The 20,603-nt window shown below is 46.2% G+C and overlaps 2 protein-coding genes across 3 annotated transcripts in view; one reads left to right on the forward strand and one right to left on the reverse strand.

Moving 5' to 3' along the window:
• dpf3 (double PHD fingers 3) overlaps window positions 1–10,011 on the forward strand; it is a 52,287-nt gene extending 42,276 nt beyond the window's left edge. The window contains exons 9-11 of one of the 2 annotated variants that reach the window (XR_016497582.1): window positions 1,501–3,600; window positions 4,956–5,037; window positions 6,946–7,634. Coding sequence is in view for 1 of the 2 variants with exons in the window: in XM_090242465.1 (XP_090098591.1) it covers window positions 3,488–3,600; window positions 4,956–5,037; window positions 6,946–7,013 (263 nt within the window). In the remaining variant the exon portion in view is untranslated. Of the gene's footprint in view, window positions 1–1,500; window positions 3,601–4,955; window positions 5,038–6,945 lie in introns of both variants that reach the window. The other variant, XM_090242465.1, reaches the window with a different exon arrangement.
• Window positions 10,012–13,205: 3,194 nt separating this feature from the next.
• The window catches only part of LOC110529169 (regulator of G protein signaling 6), a 127,116-nt gene continuing 119,718 nt past the window's right edge, over window positions 13,206–20,603 (reverse strand). Inside the window, exons 16-18 of the mRNA XM_090242467.1 lie at window positions 15,212–15,301; window positions 14,905–14,964; window positions 13,206–14,749 (exon numbers count right to left, since the gene is read on the reverse strand). Coding sequence (XP_090098593.1) covers window positions 14,705–14,749; window positions 14,905–14,964; window positions 15,212–15,301 — 195 coding nt within the window. The 3' untranslated portion in view covers window positions 13,206–14,704. The remainder of the gene's footprint in view (window positions 14,750–14,904; window positions 14,965–15,211; window positions 15,302–20,603) is intronic.

Below are 20,603 nucleotides of genomic sequence, written 5' to 3' on the forward strand. Positions count from 1 at the left end.
GACTGCTCTACAGACTGCTGTACAGACTGCACTGTAGCAAGGCCAAGCTGCGTCCTTCATGGCTAGAGATACCCACACTTTAAAACTGTAAATATATTCCTCTACTATTACACAATGTAATATAGCCAAGGATGACTTCAGTCTAGTAATATTAGAGATAGTCATGTTTAACCTTTATTACTTTGATTCCAATAAACCAATTTGAAATGAAATCACTATAAACAGTAGCAGACAAGTGTTGAATCCCACCATATCTACTCTGTCCAGTCGTGAACATTAAGGACACCGACGCTGGTCAGATAGGTCACAAATCCTCAGAGGTATTAATTAATTCACAATCAAAAAATGTTGTCTACCTTCATCATCAATTCAGAGTGATTGCTCATTTCAAACTCACAGCTCACAACTCACACAAAGCTCATGTCAGAGACTTTTTCAGTTGATTGTTGCTTTGCTCTCCTGGCTGATGTATTCACGCTAGCTGGTCAGAGCCGTGGGGGAGCGACGATAGACGGGAGCAGGAAGACTGGAAAGAAGACGAGCGTTCTCTGGAAGAGTTGTTCTGTATTCACGCTAGCTGGCCGGAGCCATGGGGGAGCGACGATAGACGGGAGCAGGAAGACTGGAAAGAAGACGAGCGTTCTCTGGAAGAGTTGTTCTGTATTCACGCTAGCTGGCCGGAGCCATGGGGGAGCGACGATAGACGGGAGCAGGAAGACTGGAAAGAAGACGAGCGTTCTCTCGAAGAGTTGTTCTGCGACGCGTAGCCTAGTGGTTAGAGCGTTGGACTAGTAACCGGAAGGTTGCAAGTTCAAACCCCCGAGCTGACAAGGTACAAATCTGTCGTCCTGCCCCTGAACAAGGCAGTTAACCCACTGTTCCTAGGGCCGTCATTGAAAATAAGAATTGGTCCTTAACTGACTTGCCTAGTTAAATAAAGGTAAAAAATAAATTAAAGTAAAAAGCGAGTCAACCGTCTTTGAGGACGTCGAGCTGGAGGACATTTTTGTTTTCCGACGACGAAGACAATCGGTGCTGAGACAGAATTATCTTTCTTCAAAAGCAAAATAATTTGCAGAAAAAACTGCAGCTTCTTTTTATGTTTTCTGGACCTTTTGTAGATACTTTAAGTCAGGGAATGTTATTTTCCTACAAAACAAACTCTTGAGAGCAAAGGATGGACATCAAGGCATCTGTTGCTGTTTGAGAGAGCTTTTTCTTGTTCTTCCTCTGAAGGAGAAAAGCCAGGTGCTGTTCTGTATAACATGGATTTAATCATTTAGTAAAGCCTAAATAGTTCAAGAATTGACCGGAATTAAACCCAAACATAAACTGGTCCTATACCTCTTGAGCATGCTGCTGTTACCTCTGGACTGTAAGGGTGTGGAGGAGGGGTGTACTTGGACCCTGAGTCACTCCATTGGTCAGAGAGGACAGTTAGCCGAGAGGTAAGAGCCAATCGGCATCTTCTTGTCCCTCTCTCTCTCTCTCTCTCTGTAGAGACCATTGAAACCCGGCTGGTGTAGGAACACATGGAAAGAAGATGATTGGATAAATGTGGTAGTCATTGTTCCACCACCATAGGATGGAAGATATTACCTATCCAAATACCAAGACAATCACACATTCACTCTGGCTCTTGGGTCCAAGATGGGGTCAAAAATGTTTCTAGCAACTTACCTTTAATTGATCAATGACACAGTCATTTCCCATTCGATTCAATCCCCTTACTTTAATGCATCATCCTGTTATATTCCTTCTTCTCTTTCCATACAGGCTACAATTATCTCCATGACATAGCCAGGACAGAGACTGACTGTCAGGACGTAGCCAGGACAGAGACTGACTGTCATGACGTAGCCAGGACAGAGACTGACTGTCATGACGTAGCCACGACAGAGATTGACTGTCATGACGTAGCCACGACAGAGATTGACTGTCAGGACGTAGCCAGGACAGAGACTGACTATCAGGACGTAGCCACGACAGAGATTGACTGTCAGGACGTAGCCACGACAGAGACTGACTATCAGGACGTAGCCACGACAGAGACTGACTGTCATCATGTAGCCCATAATTCTGCAAAAATATCCTTCATGTACAATGCAAAACCCAAATAATGCAGAGCAGAATTAGGCCGATGCCCGCTAATTATCAAAATCCAGAAAAGAGCCGTTAAATTCTACAACCACCTAAAAGAAAGTGATGCCCAAACCTTACATAACAAAGCCATCACCTACAGAGAGATGAACCTGGAGAAGAGTCCCCTGAGCCAGCTGGTCCTGGGGCTCTGTTCACAGACCCCACAGAGCCTCAGGACAGCAACACAATTAGACCCAACCAAATTATGAGAAAACAAATAGAATAGATAGATAGAATCAACCCAAAAAAAACAGAGCAAACTAGAATGTTATTTGGCCCTAAACAGAGAGTACACAGTGGCAGAATACCTGTCCACTGTGACTGACCCAAACTTAAGGAAAGCTTTGACTATGTACAGACTCAGTGAGAATAGCCTTGCTATTGAGAAAGGCCACCTTAGCCGGTCTTCTCTTGAGTGCCAGGTCTGCCTATGTGCTCACTGCCCACAAAATGAGGTGGAAACTGACCATATTAGAGATACATATTTCCCTCAGATTACAGAGATCCACAAAGAATTCGAAAACAAATCAAACATTAATAAACACCCGTGTCTGTTAGGCGAAATACCGCGATGTGCCGTCACAGCAGTAAGATGTGTGACCCGTTAAAACAGGCCAACCAGTGAAGAACAAACAACATTGTAAATAAAACCAATATGTATCTGTTTACTTCACTTACTATTCATACTACAACTGTTTACACATTGTTAAAAACACTGTTCATACCAGATTTAGTTTCTTTTCACTTTTGTTTGTTTATTTGACTTACTTTGGCAGTGTAGAGAGAGAGAGAGAGAGAGAGAGACAGAGAGACAGAGAGACAGAGAGACAGAGAGACAGAGAGACAGAGAGACAGAGAGACAGAGAGACAGAGAGAGAGAGAGAGGTTGGTTGGTTGCGTGCCCGGTCCAATGATTGTCTCTGCCAGGACTGTTTGGTTTCAGAGAGATGAGTGCTTATGGCTCATTGATATCCCATTGACACTGATGAGAACTCACTTGTGGTTTTATGAATGGGTAACGTGTGTTATTCTGACAGCTCCGTTATAGTAAAGTAGGCCGGTCACAAGCCCGCTATACTTAAGTCAGAAAACATGTTTTGTTCGTTTGTTGGCAATGTGATTTTAGCCACAACTTGTCATAGACATATGAATGACAGATACCCATGTCTGCTGTGTTCATTTCGACATACAGCAGAACTCATTGACCATTATTGCAGTTTATTAAACAAATCAGAGCTGATTGCGTTTTTCTGCATTGAGTTGTAATGTAAATGAGTCTCTTTCCCTCCCTCCCTCTTTCCCTCCCTCCTTCCCTCCCTCCCTCCTTCCCTCCCTCCCTCCCTAGGCCACCCAACCTGTCTGCAGTTCACAGACAACATGATGATGGCGGTGAAGACCTACCAGTGGCAGTGCATCGAGTGCAAGTCCTGCAGCCTCTGCGGCACCTCAGAGAACGACGTAAGTGAGATGGATAACCGTTCCCAGACCTGTTATTCAAAAAGTGCCTACTCTGAGCCCAGAGGATTCCTTAAAACTCTAGTCAGCTCCCGTAACTACCTAGCCTTTAGTTCAGCGGGCTACCGTTGTTCTCGACAGGTCAGTTCACAGTGGGAGGGATTCAGCATTGTGTCAGTTGTATTATGTCTGCGATGTGGTGTTGTGTCAGTTACCGCCCTGTGTCAGTTACCATCCTGTGTCAGTTACCATCCTGTGTCAGTTACCACACAGTCAGTTACCATCCTGTGTCAGTTACCACACCGTGTCAGTTACCATCCTGTGTCAGTTACCACAGTGTGTCAGTTACCACCCTGTGTCAGTTACCATCCTGTGTCAGTTACCACATTTTGTCAGTTACCACAGTGTGTCAGTTACCACCCTGTGTCAGTTACCACATTGTGTCAGTTACCATCCTGTGTCAGTTACCACACAGTGTCAGTTACCGCCCTGTGTCAGTTACCATCCTGTGTCAGTTACCACACAGTCAGTTACCATCCTGTGTCAGTTACCACATTGTGTCAGTTACCACACCGTGTCAGTTACCATCCTGTGTCAGTTACCACACAGTCAGTTACCATCCTGTGTCAGTTACCACATTGTGTCAGTTACCACACCGTGTCAGTTACCACACAGTCAGTTATCATCCTGTGTCAGTTACCATCCTGTGTCAGTTACCACAGTGTGTCAGTTACCACCCTGTGTCAGTTACCATCCTGTGTCAGTTACCACATTTTGTCAGTTACCACAGTGTGTCAGTTACCACCCTGTGTCAGTTACCACATTGTGTCAGTTACCATCCTGTGTCAGTTACCACACAGTGTCAGTTACCACACAGTGTCAGTTACCACATTGTCAGTTACCACATTGTGTCAGTTACCACATTGTGTCAGTTACCACATTGTGTCAGTTACCACATTGTGTCAGTTACCATCCTGTGTCAGTTACCATCCTGTGTCAGTTACCACACAGTGTCAGTTACCACACTGTGTCAGTTACCACATTGTGTCAGTTACCACCCTGTGTCAGTTACCACCCTGTGTCAGTTACCATCCTGTGTCAGTTACCACACAGTCAGTTATCATCCTGTGTCAGTTACCACATTGTGTCAGTTACCATCCTGTGTCAGTTACCACATTGTGTCAGTTACCATCCTGTGTCAGTTACCACACAGTCAGTTATCATCCTGTGTCAGTTACCACATTGTGTCAGTTACCATCCTGTGTCAGTTACCACACAGTGTCAGTTACCACATTGTGTCAGTTACCACACAGTGTCAGTTACCACATTGTGTTAACATTGTGTGTTTGTCTCTGTAGGACCAGCTGTTGTTCTGTGACGACTGTGACAGAGGATACCACATGTACTGTCTGAAGCCCCCCATGACCAAACCTCCTGAAGGTAAGACCACTGGACAGTGCAGTATACATTATAAAGACAAACGTCAAGACATTAAACAGAGGCACAGTACTTACAACTACCAGCACATGAACACAGCGTTGCATTTCTTGTCCACAACAAGAAGATCAAGTGTTTTGACTCACCCCCCCCCTTCTCTCTCCTCTCTACATCTCTCTCTCTCCTCTCTACATCTCTCTCCCCCTCCTCTCTACATCTCTCTCTCCCTCCTCTCTACATCTCTCTCTCCCCCTCCTCTCTACATCTCTCTCCCCCTCCTCTCTACATCTCTCTCTCCCTCCTCTCTACATCTCTCTCCCCCTCCTCTCTACATCTCTCTCCCCCTCCTCTCTACATCTCTCTCTCCCTCCTCTCTACATCTCTCTCCCCCTCCTCTCTACATCTCTCTCCCCCTCCTCTCTACATCTCTCTCTCCCTCCTCTCTACATCTCTCTCTCCTCTCTACATTTCTCTCTCCCCCTCCTCTCTACATTTCTCTCTCCCCCTCCTCTCTACATCTCTCTCCCCCTCCTCTCTACATCTCTCTCTCCCCCTCCTCTCTACATCTCTCTCTCCCCCTCCTCTCTACATCTCTCTCTCCCCCTCCTTTCTACATCTCTCTCTCTCCCTCCTCTCTACATCTCTCTCTCCCCCTCCTCTCTACATCTCTCTCTCCCCCTCCTCTCTACATCTCTCTCCCCCTCCTCTCTACATCTCTCTCTCCCTCCTCTCTACATCTCTCTCCCCTCCTCCTCTCTACATCTCTCTCCCCCTCCTCTCTACATCTCTCTCTAACCCCTCCTCTCTACATCTCTCTCCCCCTCCTCTCTACATCTCTCTCTCCCCCTCCTCTCTACATCTCTCTCCCCCTCCTCTCTACATCTCTCTCCCCTCCTCCTCTCTACATCTCTCTCTCCCTCCCCCTCCTCTCTAAATTGCTCTCTCTCCCCTCTACATCTCTCTCCCTCCCCCTCCTCTCTAAATCGCTCTCTCCCTCCTCCTCTCTACATCGCTCTCTCTCCCTCCCCCTCCTCTCTACATCGCTCTCTCTCCCTCCCCCTCCTCTCTACATCGCTCTCTCTCCCTCCCCCTCCTCTCTACATCGCTCTCTCTCCCCTCTCTACATCTCTCTCCCTCCCCCTCCTCTCTAAATCGCTCTCTCTCCCCTCTCTACATCGCTCTCTCTCCCCTCATCTCTCTCCCTCCCCCTCCTCTCTAAATCGCTCTCATCGCTCTCTCCCTCCCCCTCCTCTCTACATCGCTCTCTCTCCCTCCCCCTCCTCTCTAAATCGCTCTCTCTCCCCTCTCTACATCGCTCTCTCTCCCCTCTCTACATCGCTCTCTCTCCCCTCTCTACATCACTCTCTCTCCCCTCTCTACATCGCTCTCTCTCCCTCCCCCTCCTCTCTACATCGCTCTCTCTCCCTCCCCCTCCTCTCTACATCGCTCTCTCTCCCTCCCCCTCCTCTCTACATCGCTCTCTCTCCCTCCCCCTCCTCTCTACATCGCTCTCTCTCCCTCCCCCTCCTCTCTACATCGCTCTCTCTCCCTCCCCCTCCTCTCTACATCGCTCTCTCTCCCTCCCCCTCCTCTCTACATCACTCTCTCTCCCCCTCCTCTCTACATCGCTCTCTCTCCCCCTCCTCTCTACATCGCTCTCTCCCCCTCCTCTCTACATCGCTCTCTCTCTCTCCCTCCCCCTCCTCTCTACATCTCTCTCTCCCTCCCCCTCCTCTCTACATCGCTCTCTCTCCCCCTCCTCTCCCCCCGCCATCTCTCTCTCCCCCTCCTCTCTACATCTCTCTCCCCCTCCTCTCTCCCCCTCCTCTCTCTCTCCCCCCCTCTCTACATCTCTCTCTCTACATCTCCACCCTCCTCTCTCTCTCTCTCTCTCTCTCTCTCTCTCTCTAGGGAGCTGGAGCTGTCACCTGTGTTTGGATCTGTTGAAGGACAAGGCCTCAGCCTATGAAGAGCCATAGCATCACACACACCATAATGGATTTACAGGCTCAGGGCGTAACGTTCAATCTCACCTCGTTCACTTTCTCAGTTTCTTGTGTGAGGAGAAAGTGCTACCCTCTACCTCTGAAATGGAAACACAACCCTACAGATGCAACACTTCTACAACATGCAATCCTTATCTGCCAATCAGTTCTCTACCTCACAACTTCCCAACCAATCACAGACAGAACCCAACAGGCAAACAGGAAATACATTCCACCAGTGATTTACCAGGTATCATGTGAGGTCATAATTAAGCGACATAGGTCAGGACCACTTTGAACCAAAATGTCATTCTGTGCTATAAAAAAAAATGTATTTAATAAAAAAAATCCACAAAGTAGAGTAATTCGTTTAAATAGTAATCTTGTTCCACAGTGTTTGACACTGCTGTTGTACCATGTCGTCTCATCTGACTGTTAGCTAACTAGAGATGTTTGTCTTAGCTGAGATCAAAAAACACTTATGTGCCTGACAAGGAGAGTCTGTGTCTGTTTGACAAACATTTGATTTCGTTTCCAGTTCCGGTCCTTGTTTAGATTTCACAGTGACGTTCTTTCATATTTTGCACCAAGACATATTGAACATTTGAAATAGCATTACTCACAGGACATCATTTTATCAAGGTGTAACGCAATCCCTCTTAGGGGGTCGTTGCAGCCACTATTTTATATTTCAGTTAGTTTTTTTTTTTATCCCAGTTTGTGGTTACTAGGATACTAAGTACCCAATGACAACGATCTAAACAGTTATTCATTTAAAACTGGTCGAAATGTCTGGTTGTTGTGACTGTTGCTGTGGACGGATGCTTTGTTTGATAGAGAAAGCAATGCAACACAGTGGCAGCCGTGCTCCACTTCAGAGTCCGCTATCTAAATCACGTTCCCATACAAGACGACTTCAGAGTCCCCTATCTAAATCACGCTCCCATACAAGAGGACTTCAGAGTCCCCTATCTAAATCACGTTCCCATACAAGATGACTTCAGAGTCCCCTATCTAAATCACGTTCCCATACAAGATGACTTCAGAGTCCGCTATCTAAATCACGTTCCCATACAAGATGACTTCAGAGTCCCCTATCTAAATCACGTTCCCATACAAGATGACTTCAGAGTCCCCTATCTAAATCACGTTCCCATACAAGATGACTTCAGAGTCCCCTATCTAAATCACGTTCCCATACAAGAGGACTTCAGAGTCCGCTATCTAAATCACGTTCCCATACAAGACGACTTCAGAGTCCCCTATCTAAATCACGTTCCCATACAAGAGGACTTCAGAGTCCCCTATCTAAATCACGTTCCCATACAAGAGGACTTCAGAGTCCCCTATCTAAATCACGTTCCCATACAAGATGACTTCAGAGTCCGCTATCTAAATCACGTTCCCATACAAGATGACTTCAGAGTCCCCTATCTAAATCACGTTCCCATACAAGAGGACTTCAGAGTCCCCTATCTAAATCACGTTCCCATACAAGATGACTTCAGAGTCCCCTATCTAAATCACGTTCCCATACAAGAGGACTTCAGAGTCCCCTATCTAAATCACGTTCCCATACAAGAGGACTTCAGAGTCCCCTATCTAAATCACGTTCCCATACAAGATGACTTCAGAGTCCCCTATCTAAATCACGTTCCCATACAAGAGGACTTCAGAGTCCCCTATCTAAATCACATTACCATACAAGATGACTTCAGAGTCCCCTATCTAAATCACATTACCATACAAGATTACTTCAGAGTCCCCTATCTAAATCACGTTCCCATACAAGAGGACTTCAGAGTCCCCTATCTAAATCACCTTACCATACAAGATGACTTCAGAGTCCCCTATCTAAATCACCTTACCATACAAGATGACAGAGATACAAGAGGTTTTAGCATGTCATTTAAATAACTTTGTTGTTGTTGTTGTTGGGAAAATTGATGTAGGACATTCGGACAATTATAGGACTGCATCCATAGACCAGAGAGAGACATATTCACATAGAGACACAATCCATTCACACTGGGTCACAAACATACACAAGACACATACCTCGTAGCTCTACCACCACGTTTCAGTCGGTGAATGGTACAAGGCTATCGTTCGACTGGCGCGTAGGATACCTCGCATTGTCCGCGTTATCATGCGCCCGTTGTTTTTTTTGTACATTTGTATCTTATGTTTTAGTAAATGTCAACTTGTTTTATAGGCTTCCCCTTCCACTTTGTATATCATTCAAAACTTTTACTGTAAAACTTTCCAAAATTCTTATATACCGATTCACGTTCTTCCACGTGAACATGGTGGCGATAGATTGCACTGAACAAGGTCATTATAGATTACATTATAGGACTATTGGATAGATTTTAAAGAACACGGAAACACAATCCTGAAACAGTGGTAGAAGACCTGAAATTGTTTTTAGCGATGTTGTTTTCAAAAAATGAAAAATAAAATTTAAAAAAGTATTTAATGCTAAAAAATGAATGACGACGTCATGACTGGAAATGTCTTACAGCTATTTTCTTATTTTGTTTTTGCGCTTTTGTGTTTGATATTGTTTCTCTCCTCAGACAATCATGAAGTAGACTAGATACTGCATATCGCTCGAGTACCCAAAGGGTACCCTATTCCCTATATAGTGCACTACTTTTGGGCCCTTGTTAACAGTAGTGCACTAATATAAGGAATAAGATGCCATTTTTGAGATGCATCCATGATGTTAATTAACATCTGAATGGTTTCCTTGGTTTCACCCCCCCCCCCCCCCCCCCATGTGGGCTGTTTTAACAACTTCCTGTTTATATCACCATGCCAACTTCACACTCTTGAGAAATATGTGTGTCAATATAATTTTGTTTTATATTGGAGACCATCAATTATATATGGATACTATTTTGTGTCGGTTTTGGGTACATTGTTAAACGTTTGTATGTATGTTTTAGTTTTTTTCTGTGTTGAAATAAAGATTTAGTCCTTGGTTAAACTCTTGACTAATTCATTTGTTTGAGCTGGTTAGTGATATTGCTCTGACATCTGTTTGACATTTCTTTAGTTAATACATGTGTTCTGGGATAACAGCATCCCGCTGTAAATGACTAGAATGTAAACATCTGTAAAAACCTCTCATCTTAGTGCAAGTCGAGGTCAAAGCTAGGCATCTACTGGCTCCATTTTGTAGGCCTATGGTTTTCACCTTCACATGGTACATGAGTGTTAGTACTTCCGTCTCTCTCTGCACATTTATACACCTGTTCCTTCTCTGTGATCATTACAGACAAGGAACAGTTTGTTGTGTCATAGTTAAACCATCCAAGGCTTTTTAACTTTTAACCTTGATATATATTAGTAAGAGCTTGGGGGTCATTCAGGGACTTTTTTAGCCTTCACTCACAATTACATCCTTGTTTTTCAGGTCTGACGTCTGACCTCTCTATAATGGTCCCGTGTGACCCCTGCTTTCCCTGACTAGTAGTCTTCCTGAGCATGTTGAGAACCTTAGGGCCAGTCTGTTTGTGGTATCAGGTGTTCCTGAGCATGTTGAGAACCTTAGGGCCAGTCTGTTTGTGGTATCAGGTCTTCCTGAGCATGTTGAGAACCTTAGGGCCAGTCTGTTTGTGATATCAGGTCTTCCTGAGCATGTTGAGAACCTTAGCGCCAGTCTGTTTGTGGTATCAATCACTGTGAAAGATGCCTGGACATATATATCCAGCCATGAATGCTGATTGGCTGACAGCCGTGGTATATCAGACCGTATACCACAGGTATGTCAAAACCATTCATTTTAATGCTCTAATTACATTGGTAACCAGTTTACAATGACAATAAGGCACATCGGGGGTTTGTGGTATATGGCCAATATACCACGGCTAATGGCTGTATCCAGGCACTCCACGATGCGTTGTTGGTAAAGCATTCCAGGTGAACCTGGTTGAGAGAATGCCAAGTGTGTGCAAAGCTGTCATCAAGGCAAAGGGTGGCTACTTTGAAGAATCTCAAATACAAAATATATTTAAATTTGTTTAACACTTTTTTGGTTACTACATGATTCCATTCAATAGGTGTTATATCATAGTTTTGATGTGTCACTATTATTCTACAATGTAGAAAATAGTAAAAAAAAATTAAGAAAAACCCTCAAATGAGTAGGTGTGTCCAAACGTTTGACTGGTACTGTATATCTATACTTTCTACTTTCAATCATTTCTTTTTCAACTGATACCTCATCCCAATACAAATGTGGTGGATTGAGATGCAGCCCAATACAAATGTGGTGGATCCCAATACAAATGTGGTGGATTGAGACGCAGCCCAAAACAAATATGGTGGATTGAGACGCAGCCCAAAACAAATATGGTGGATTGAGATGCAGCCCAAAACAAATACGGTGGATTGAGACGCAGCCCAAAACAAATATGGTGGATTGAGACGCAGCCCAATACAAATATGGTGGATCCCAATACAAATGCGGTGGATTGAGATGCAGCCCAATACAAAAAGAAAACAAACAACATTTTGGAATGGGGATCTTTATTTTATTTTGTTAATTAGGGGTGAGTCATTCAAACTCTTTTTTTATTTTTTTTTATTTTTTTTTAAGTAACTAAAATCAAATCAAGGCTGAAAAACTCAATAGAAAGAGCAGAACAGACCGTTATGTTCCCCTTTCCATATACTGGTCTACTGGTCTACTTCAGAGTGACGAATGGAAGATAAGGTGCTTATTCTAAATCCATTATAAACATCATTTAACCATTTTTATGTTTATATAATAAAGGTTTTATACAGTAGTAACATGAGCTGAGATAAAGTAGAAGTCTGACGTTCCGTTTGGTTATAGAATCTATTAAAGGAACCAGAGAGACAGAGAGAGAGCCAGAGAGAGAGAGCCAAAGTGAGCCAGAGAGAGAGAGAGCCAGAGAGAGAGAGCCAGAGAGAGAGAGCCAGAGAGGGAGAGAGCCAGAGAGAGAGAGAGCCAGAGAGACAGAGAGGGAGAGAGCCAGAGAGGGAGAGACAGAGAGGGAGAGACAGAGAGGGAGAGCCAGAGAGAGAGAGCGCCAGAGCCAGAGAGAGAGAGATCCAGAGACAGAGAGAGAGCCAGAGACAGAGAGAGAGAGAGCCAGAGAGAGAGAGAGACAGGGAGGGAGAGAGAGAGAGAGAGGGAGAGAGAGAGAGAGAGAGAGAGAGAGGGAGAGAGCCAGAGAGGGAGAGAGCCAGAGAGGGAGAGACAGAGAGGGAGAGACAGAGAGGGAGAGACGGAGAGACAGAGAGGGAGAGACAGAGAGAGAAAGCCAGAGAGGGAGAGAGACAGAGAGGGAGAGACAAAGAGAGAGAGCCAGAGAGAGAGAGCCAGAGAGAGAGAGAGCCAGAGAGAGAGAGAGCCAGAGAGAGAGAGAGCCAGAGAGAGATAGCCAGAGAGAGAGAGAGACAGGGAGGGAGAGACAGAGAGAGCCAGAGGGAGAGAGAGAGAGAGAGCCAGAGGGAGAGAGAGAGAGCCAGAGGGAGAGAGAGAGAGAGAGAGAGACAGGGAGGGAGAGAGAGAGAGAGCGGGCAGAGTTATATGTTGATAAACTACACAGTGACTGCGTCCCAAATCGCACCTTATTGTCTTCATAGTGCACTACTTTAGACTAATGCCCAGGCTAGGATGTTGCCAGTCTCCACTACTTTAGACTAAGGCCCAGGCTATGATGTTGCCAGTCTCCACTACTTTAGACTAAGGCCCAGGCTAGGATGTTGCCAGTTTCCACTACTTTAGACCAAGGCCCAGGCTAGGATGTTGCCAGTCTCCACTACTTTAGACTAAGGCCCAGGCTAGGATGTTGCCAGTCTCCACTACTTTAGACTAAGGCCCATGCTATGATGTTGCCAGTCTCCACTACTTTAGACTAATGCCCAGGCTAGGATGTTGCCAGTCTCCACTACTTTAGACTAAGGCCCAGGCTAGGATGTTGCCAGTCTCCACTACTTTAGACTAATGCCCAGGCTAGGATGTTGCCAGTCTCCACTACTTTAGACTAAGGCCCAGGCTAGGATGTTGCCAGTCTCCACTACTTTAGACTAAGGCCCAGGCTAGGATGTTGCCAGTTTCCACTACTTTAGACCAAGGCCCAGGCTAGGATGTTGCCAGTCTCCACTACTTTAGACTAAGGCCCAGGCTAGGATGTTGCCAGTCTCCACTACTTTAGACTAATGCCCAGGCTAGGATGTTGCCAGTCTCCACTACTTTAGACTAAGGCCCAGGCTAGGATGTTGCCAGTTTCCACTACTTTAGACCAAGGCCCAGGCTAGGATGTTGCCAGTCTCCACTACTTTAGACTAAGGCCCAGGCTAGGATGTTGCCAGTCTCCACTACTTTAGACTAAGGCCCAGGCTAGGATGTTGCCAGTTTCCACTACTTTAGACCAAGGCCCAGGCTAGGATGTTGCCAGTCTCCACTACTTTAGACTAAGGCCCAGGCTAGGATGTTGCCAGTCTCCACTACTTTAGACTAAGGCCCAGGCTAGGATGTTGCCAGTCTCCACTACTTTAGACTAAGGCCCAGGCTATGATGTTGCCAGTCTCCACTACTTTAGACTAAGGCCCAGGCTAGGATGTTGCCAGTCTCCACTACTTTAGACTAAGGCCCAGGCTAGGATGTTGCCAGTCTCCACTACTTTAGACTAAGGCCCAGGCTAGGATGTTGCCAGTTTCCACTACTTTAGACCAAGGCCCAGGCTAGGATGTTGCCAGTCTCCACTACTTTAGACTAAGGCCCAGGCTAGGATGTTGCCAGTCTCCACTACTTTAGACTAAGGCCCAGGCTAGGATGTTGCCAGTCTCCACTACTTTAGACTAAGGCCCAGGCTAGGATGTTGCCAGTCTCCACTACTTTAGACTAAGGCCCAGGCTAGGATGTTGCCAGTCTCCACTACTTTAGACTAAGGCCCAGGCTAGGATGTTGCCAGTCTCCACTACTTTAGACTAAGGCCCAGGATAGGATGTTGCCAGTCTCCACTACTTTAGACTAAGGCCCAGGCTAGGATGTTGCCAGTCTCCACTACTTTAGACTAAGGCCCAGGCTATGATGTTGCCAGTCTCCACTACTTTAGACTAAGGCCCAGGCTAGGATGTTGCCAGTCTCCACTACTTTAGACTAAGGCCCAGGATAAGATGTTGCCAGTCTCCACTACTTTAGACTAAGGCCCAGGCTAGGATGTTGCCAGTCTCCACTACTTTAGACTAAGGCCCAGGCTAGGATGTTGCCAGTCGCCACTACTTTAGACCAAGGCCCAGGCTAGGATGTTGCCAGTCTCCACTACTTTAGACTAAGGCCCAGGATAAGATGTTGCCAGTCTCCACTACTTTAGACTAAGGCCCAGGCTAGGATGTTGCCAGTCTCCAAAGTGTACACTTTCTTGTATGGATTGCACAAATCACATGGGCTCTAGTCAGAAATAGTGCACTATATAAGACGACATGGTGCCACTTGAGACGCAGCCACTCGCCCAGTGTCAGATCTAAGTGACTTATTGCATGATGTCTGTCCTCCGCTGGAGCTCAGGAAACTGATCTGGAGTCAGTTATGTGGGCGACGTTGTGTCCAGGCCCCAGTAAGGCCTCTAAGCCTCAACACCACTCTCCCCACAGTGGATCAGCTCCAGTGGGCATGGCTGTCTTACTCTAGCCCCAGGCCTGGTTCAGGACATCAGGCCCGTCAGCCGCTTGCCCGTCAGTGACTTTCCCTGAAGAGAGGAGGGAATTAATATGATGGTTGCCTTGTTGGTTTAAGGTGACAAGTTTTGAAACAAAGTAGTGGTCGGATTAATCTATTATGTATAGGTGAGACAGACAGAGTGACAGAACAGAACAGAACAGAACAGGAAGTAGAGCCACTGACCACGCTGCGTGTGAACTTCTCCAGAGAGGTGCGTCTTCCCTGCTGCTGCTCCGTCTCAGGCTTGGGCACAAAGCATCATGGGAAGAGAAGAGGAGGGAAGAGAGGAGAGGAGGCAGAAAATAGTTTAAAATAAAGCAGAGGACAGAAGTCAGCGATGTCACTGATTCAGACCATACAGTAGTTTACTGACTGCAGAACCTGGAAATCTCCAACAGAGGGCAGCACTTTACTATGTTAGATGCTGAGGACTGGTGTCTAACTGCAGTCTGCCCCAGGCGAACAGAGACACACAGAGAAACAGACACACCTTCTTCCTGGCCATCAGAAGGTTCTGGTAAGCGTTGGAGCGGAGGTACCGTGTGTAGCTGTCACTCTTCATCAGCTTATAGATGTGGTCCTGAAACAGGAGAGAGAGAAGGGGGAGACAAACAGGGAGAGAGAGAAGGGGGAGAGAAACAGGGAGAGACAAATGGAGAGAGAGAAGGTGGAGACAAACAGGAAGAGAGAGAAGGGGGAGACAAACAGGAAGAGAGAGAAGGGGGAGAGAAATACAGGGAGAGAGAGAAGGGGGGAGAGATATGTAGGGAGAGAGAAGGGGGAGACAAAGGGAAGAGAGAGAAGGGGGAGACAAACAGGGAGAGAGAGAAGGGGGAGACAAACAGGGAGAGAGAGAAGGGGGGAGACAAACAGGGAGAGAGAGAAGGGGGAGACAAACAGGGAGAGAGAGAAGGGGGAGAGAAACAGGGAGAGAGAGAAGGGGGAGAGAAACAGGGAGAGAGAGAAGGGGAGAGAGAAGGGGGAGAGAGAAGGGGGAGAGACAAACAGGGAGAGAGAAAGAGGGGTTACAGCAGCACCTAGGACATCTGACCTGGACTCTGACAGTTAGACAGAGACAGACGAGGGAGAACAGAAAGATAAAAGGACAAGTTGTCACACCTGGGCTCTGACAGTTAGACAGAGACAGACGAGGGAGAACAGAAAGATAAAAGGACAAGTTGTCACACCTGGACTCTGACAGTTAGACAGAGACAGACGAGGGAGAACAGAAAGATAAAAGGACAAGTTGTCACACCTGGGCTCTGACAGTTAGACAGAGACAGACGAGGGAGAACAGAAAGATAAAAGGACAAGTTGTCACACCTGGACTCTGACAGTTAGACAGAGACAGACGAGGGAGAACAGAAAGATAAAAGGACAAGTTGTCACACCTGGGCTCTGACAGTTAGACAGAGACAGACGAGGGAGAACAGAAAGATAAAAGGACAAGTTGTCACACCTGGACTCTGACAGTTAGACAGAGACAGACGAGGGAGAACAGAAAGATAAAAGGACAAGTTGTCACACCTGGGCTCTGACAGTTAGACAGAGACAGACGAGGGAGAACAGAAAGATAAAAGGACAAGTTGTCACACCTGGACTCTGACAGTTAGACAGAGACAGACGAGGGAGAACAGAAAGATAAAAGGACAAGTTGTCACACCTGGGCTCTGACAGTTAGACAGAGACAGACGAGGGAGAACAGAAAGATAAAAGGACAAGTTGTCACACCTGGGCTCTGACAGTTAGACAGAGACAGACGAGGGAGAACAGAAAGATAAAAGGACAAGTTGTCACACCTGGGCTCTGACAGTTAGACAGAGACAGACGAGGGAGAACAGAAAGATAAAAGGACAAGTTGTCACACCTGGGCTCTGACAGTTAGACAGAGACAGACGAGGGAGAACAGAAAGATAAAAGGACAAGTTGTCACACCTGGACTCTGACAGTTAGACAGAGACAGACGAGGGAGAACAGAAAGATAAAAGGACAAGTTGTCACACCTGGGCTCTGACAGTTAGACAGAGACAGACGAGGGAGAACAGAAAGATAAAAGGACAAGTTGTCACACCTGGACTCTGACAGTTAGACAGAGACAGACGAGGGAGAACAGAAAGATAAAAGGACAAGTTGTCACACCTGGGCTCTGACAGTTAGACAGAGACAGACGAGGGAGAACAGAAAGATAAAAGGACAAGTTGTCACACCTGGGCTCTGACAGTTAGACAGAGACAGACGAGGGAGAACAGAAAGATAAAAGGACAAGTTGTCACACCTGGGCTCTGACAGTTAGACAGAGACAGACGAGGGAGAACAGAAAGATAAAAGGACAAGTTGTCACACCTGGGCTCTGACAGTTAGACAGAGACAGACGAGGGAGAACAGAAAGATAAAAGGACAAGTTGTCACACCTGGACTCTGACAGTTAGACAGAGACAGACGAGGGAGAACAGAAAGATAAAAGGACAAGTTGTCACACCTGGACTCTGACAGTTAGACAGAGACAGACGAGGGAGAACAGAAAGATAAAAGGACAAGTTGTCACACCTGGACTCTGACAGTTAGACAGAGACAGACGAGGGAGAACAGAAAGATAAAAGGACAAGTTGTCACACCTGGGCTCTGACAGTTAGACAGAGACAGACGAGGGAGAACAGAAAGATAAAAGGACAAGTTGTCACACCTGGACTCTGACAGTTAGACAGAGACAGACGAGGGAGAACAGAAAGATAAAAGGACAAGTTGTCACACCTGGACTCTGACAGTTAGACAGAGACAGACGAGGGAGAACAGAAAGATAAAAGGACAAGTTGTCACACCTGGACTCTGACAGTTAGACAGAGACAGACGAGGGAGAACAGAAAGATAAAAGGACAAGTTGTCACACCTGGACTCTGACAGTTAGACAGAGACAGACGAGGGAGAACAGAAAGATAAAAGGACAAGTTGTCACACCTGGACTCTGACAGTTAGACAGAGACAGACGAGGGAGAACAGAAAGATAAAAGGACAAGTTGTCACACCTGGACTCTGACAGTTAGACAGAGACAGACGAGGGAGAACAGAAAGATAAAAGGACAAGTTGTCACACCTGGGCTCTGACAGTTAGACAGAGACAGACGAGGGAGAACAGAAAGATAAAAGGACAAGTTGTCACACCTGGACTCTGACAGTTAGACAGAGACAGACGAGGGAGAACAGAAAGATAAAAGGACAAGTTGTCACACCTGGACTCTGACAGTTAGACAGAGACAGACGAGGGAGAACAGAAAGATAAAAGGACAAGTTGTCACACCTGGGCTCTGACAGTTAGACAGAGACAGACGAGGGAGAACAGAAAGATAAAAGGACAAGTTGTCACACCTGGGCTCTGACAGTTAGACAGAGACAGACGAGGGAGAACAGAAAGATAAAAGGACAAGTTGTCACACCTGGACTCTGACAGTTAGACAGAGACAGACGAGGGAGAACAGAAAGATAAAAGGACAAGTTGTCACACCTGGGCTCTGACAGTTAGACAGAGACAGACGAGGGAGAACAGAAAGATAAAAGGACAAGTTGTCACACCTGGACTCTGACAGTTAGACAGAGACAGACGAGGGAGAACAGAAAGATAAAAGGACAAGTTGTCACACCTGGGCTCTGACAGTTAGACAGAGACAGACGAGGGAGAACAGAAAGATAAAAGGACAAGTTGTCACACCTGGGCTCTGACAGTTAGACAGAGACAGACGAGGGAGAACAGAAAGATAAAAGGACAAGTTGTCACACCTGGACTCTGACAGTTAGACAGAGACAGACGAGGGAGAACAGAAAGATAAAAGGACAAGTTGTCACACCTGGACTCTGACAGTTAGACAGAGACAGACGAGGGAGAACAGAAAGATAAAAGGACAAGTTGTCACACCTGGGCTCTGACAGTTAGACAGAGACAGACGAGGGAGAACAGAAAGATAAAAGGACAAGTTGTCACACCTGGGCTCTGACAGTTAGACAGAGACAGACGAGGGAGAACAGAAAGATAAAAGGACAAGTTGTCACACCTGGACTCTGACAGTTAGACAGAGACAGACGAGGGAGAACAGAAAGATAAAAGGACAAGTTGTCACACCTGGACTCTGACAGTTAGACAGAGACAGACGAGGGAGAACAGAAAGATAAAAGGACAAGTTGTCACACCTGGACTCTGACAGTTAGACAGAGACAGACGAGGGAGAACAGAAAGATAAAAGGACAAGTTGTCACACCTGGACTCTGACAGTTAGACAGAGACAGACGAGGGAGAACAGAAAGATAAAAGGACAAGTTGTCACACCTGGACTCTGACAGTTAGACAGAGACAGACGAGGGAGAACAGAAAGATAAAAGGACAAGTTGTCACACCTGGACTCTGACAGTTAGACAGAGACAGACGAGGGAGAACAGAAAGATAAAAGGACAAGTTGTCACACCTGGGCTCTGACAGTTAGACAGAGACAGACGAGGGAGAACAGAAAGATAAAAGGACAAGTTGTCACACCTGGGCTCTGACAGTTAGACAGAGACAGACGAGGGAGAACAGAAAGATAAAAGGACAAGTTGTCACACCTGGACTCTGACAGTTAGACAGAGACAGACGAGGGAGAACAGAAAGATAAAAGGACAAGTTGTCACACCTGGGCTCTGACAGTTAGACAGAGACAGACGAGGGAGAACAGAAAGATAAAAGGACAAGTTGTCACACCTGGACTCTGACAGTTAGACAGAGACAGACGAGGGAGAACAGAAAGATAAAAGGACAAGTTGTCACACCTGGGCTCTGACAGTTAGACAGAGACAGACGAGGGAGAACAGAAAGATAAAAGGACAAGTTGTCACACCTGGGCTCTGACAGTTAGACAGAGACAGACGAGGGAGAACAGAAAGATAAAAGGACAAGTTGTCACACCTGGGCTCTGACAGTTAGACAGAGACAGACGAGGGAGAACAGAAAGATAAAAGGACAAGTTGTCACACCTGGGCTCTGACAGTTAGACAGAGACAGACGAGGGAGAACAGAAAGATAAAAGGACAAGTTGTCACACCTGGGCTCTGACAGTTAGACAGAGACAGACGAGGGAGAACAGAAAGATAAAAGGACAAGTTGTCACACCTGGACTCTGACAGTTAGACAGAGACAGACGAGGGAGAACAGAAAGATAAAAGGACAAGTTGTCACACCTGGACTCTGACAGTTAGACAGAGACAGACGAGGGAGAACAGAAAGATAAAAGGACAAGTTGTCACACCTGGACTCTGACAGTTAGACAGAGACAGACGAGGGAGAACAGAAAGATAAAAGGACAAGTTGTCACACCTGGGCTCTGACAGTTAGACAGAGACAGACGAGGGAGAACAGAAAGATAAAAGGACAAGTTGTCACACCTGGACTCTGACAGTTAGACAGAGACAGACGAGGGAGAACAGAAAGATAAAAGGACAAGTTGTCACACCTGGACTCTGACAGTTAGACAGAGACAGACGAGGGAGAACAGAAAGATAAAAGGACAAGTTGTCACACCTGGGCTCTGACAGTTAGACAGAGACAGACGAGGGAGAACAGAAAGATAAAAGGACAAGTTGTCACACCTGGGCTCTGACAGTTAGACAGAGACAGACGAGGGAGAACAGAAAGATAAAAGGACAAGTTGTCACACCTGGGCTCTGACAGTTAGACAGAGACAGACGAGGGAGAACAGAAAGATAAAAGGACAAGTTGTCACACCTGGGCTCTGACAGTTAGACAGAGACAGACGAGGGAGAACAGAAAGATAAAAGGACAAGTTGTCACACCTGGACTCTGACAGTTAGACAGAGACAGACGAGGGAGAACAGAAAGATAAAAGGACAAGTTGTCACACCTG

This window comes from Oncorhynchus mykiss, chromosome 8 (genome assembly GCF_057628025.1).
Source record: "Oncorhynchus mykiss isolate SJ-2025 chromosome 8, ASM5762802v1, whole genome shotgun sequence".
In the NCBI taxonomy this organism is placed as follows: domain Eukaryota; kingdom Metazoa; phylum Chordata; class Actinopteri; order Salmoniformes; family Salmonidae; genus Oncorhynchus; species Oncorhynchus mykiss.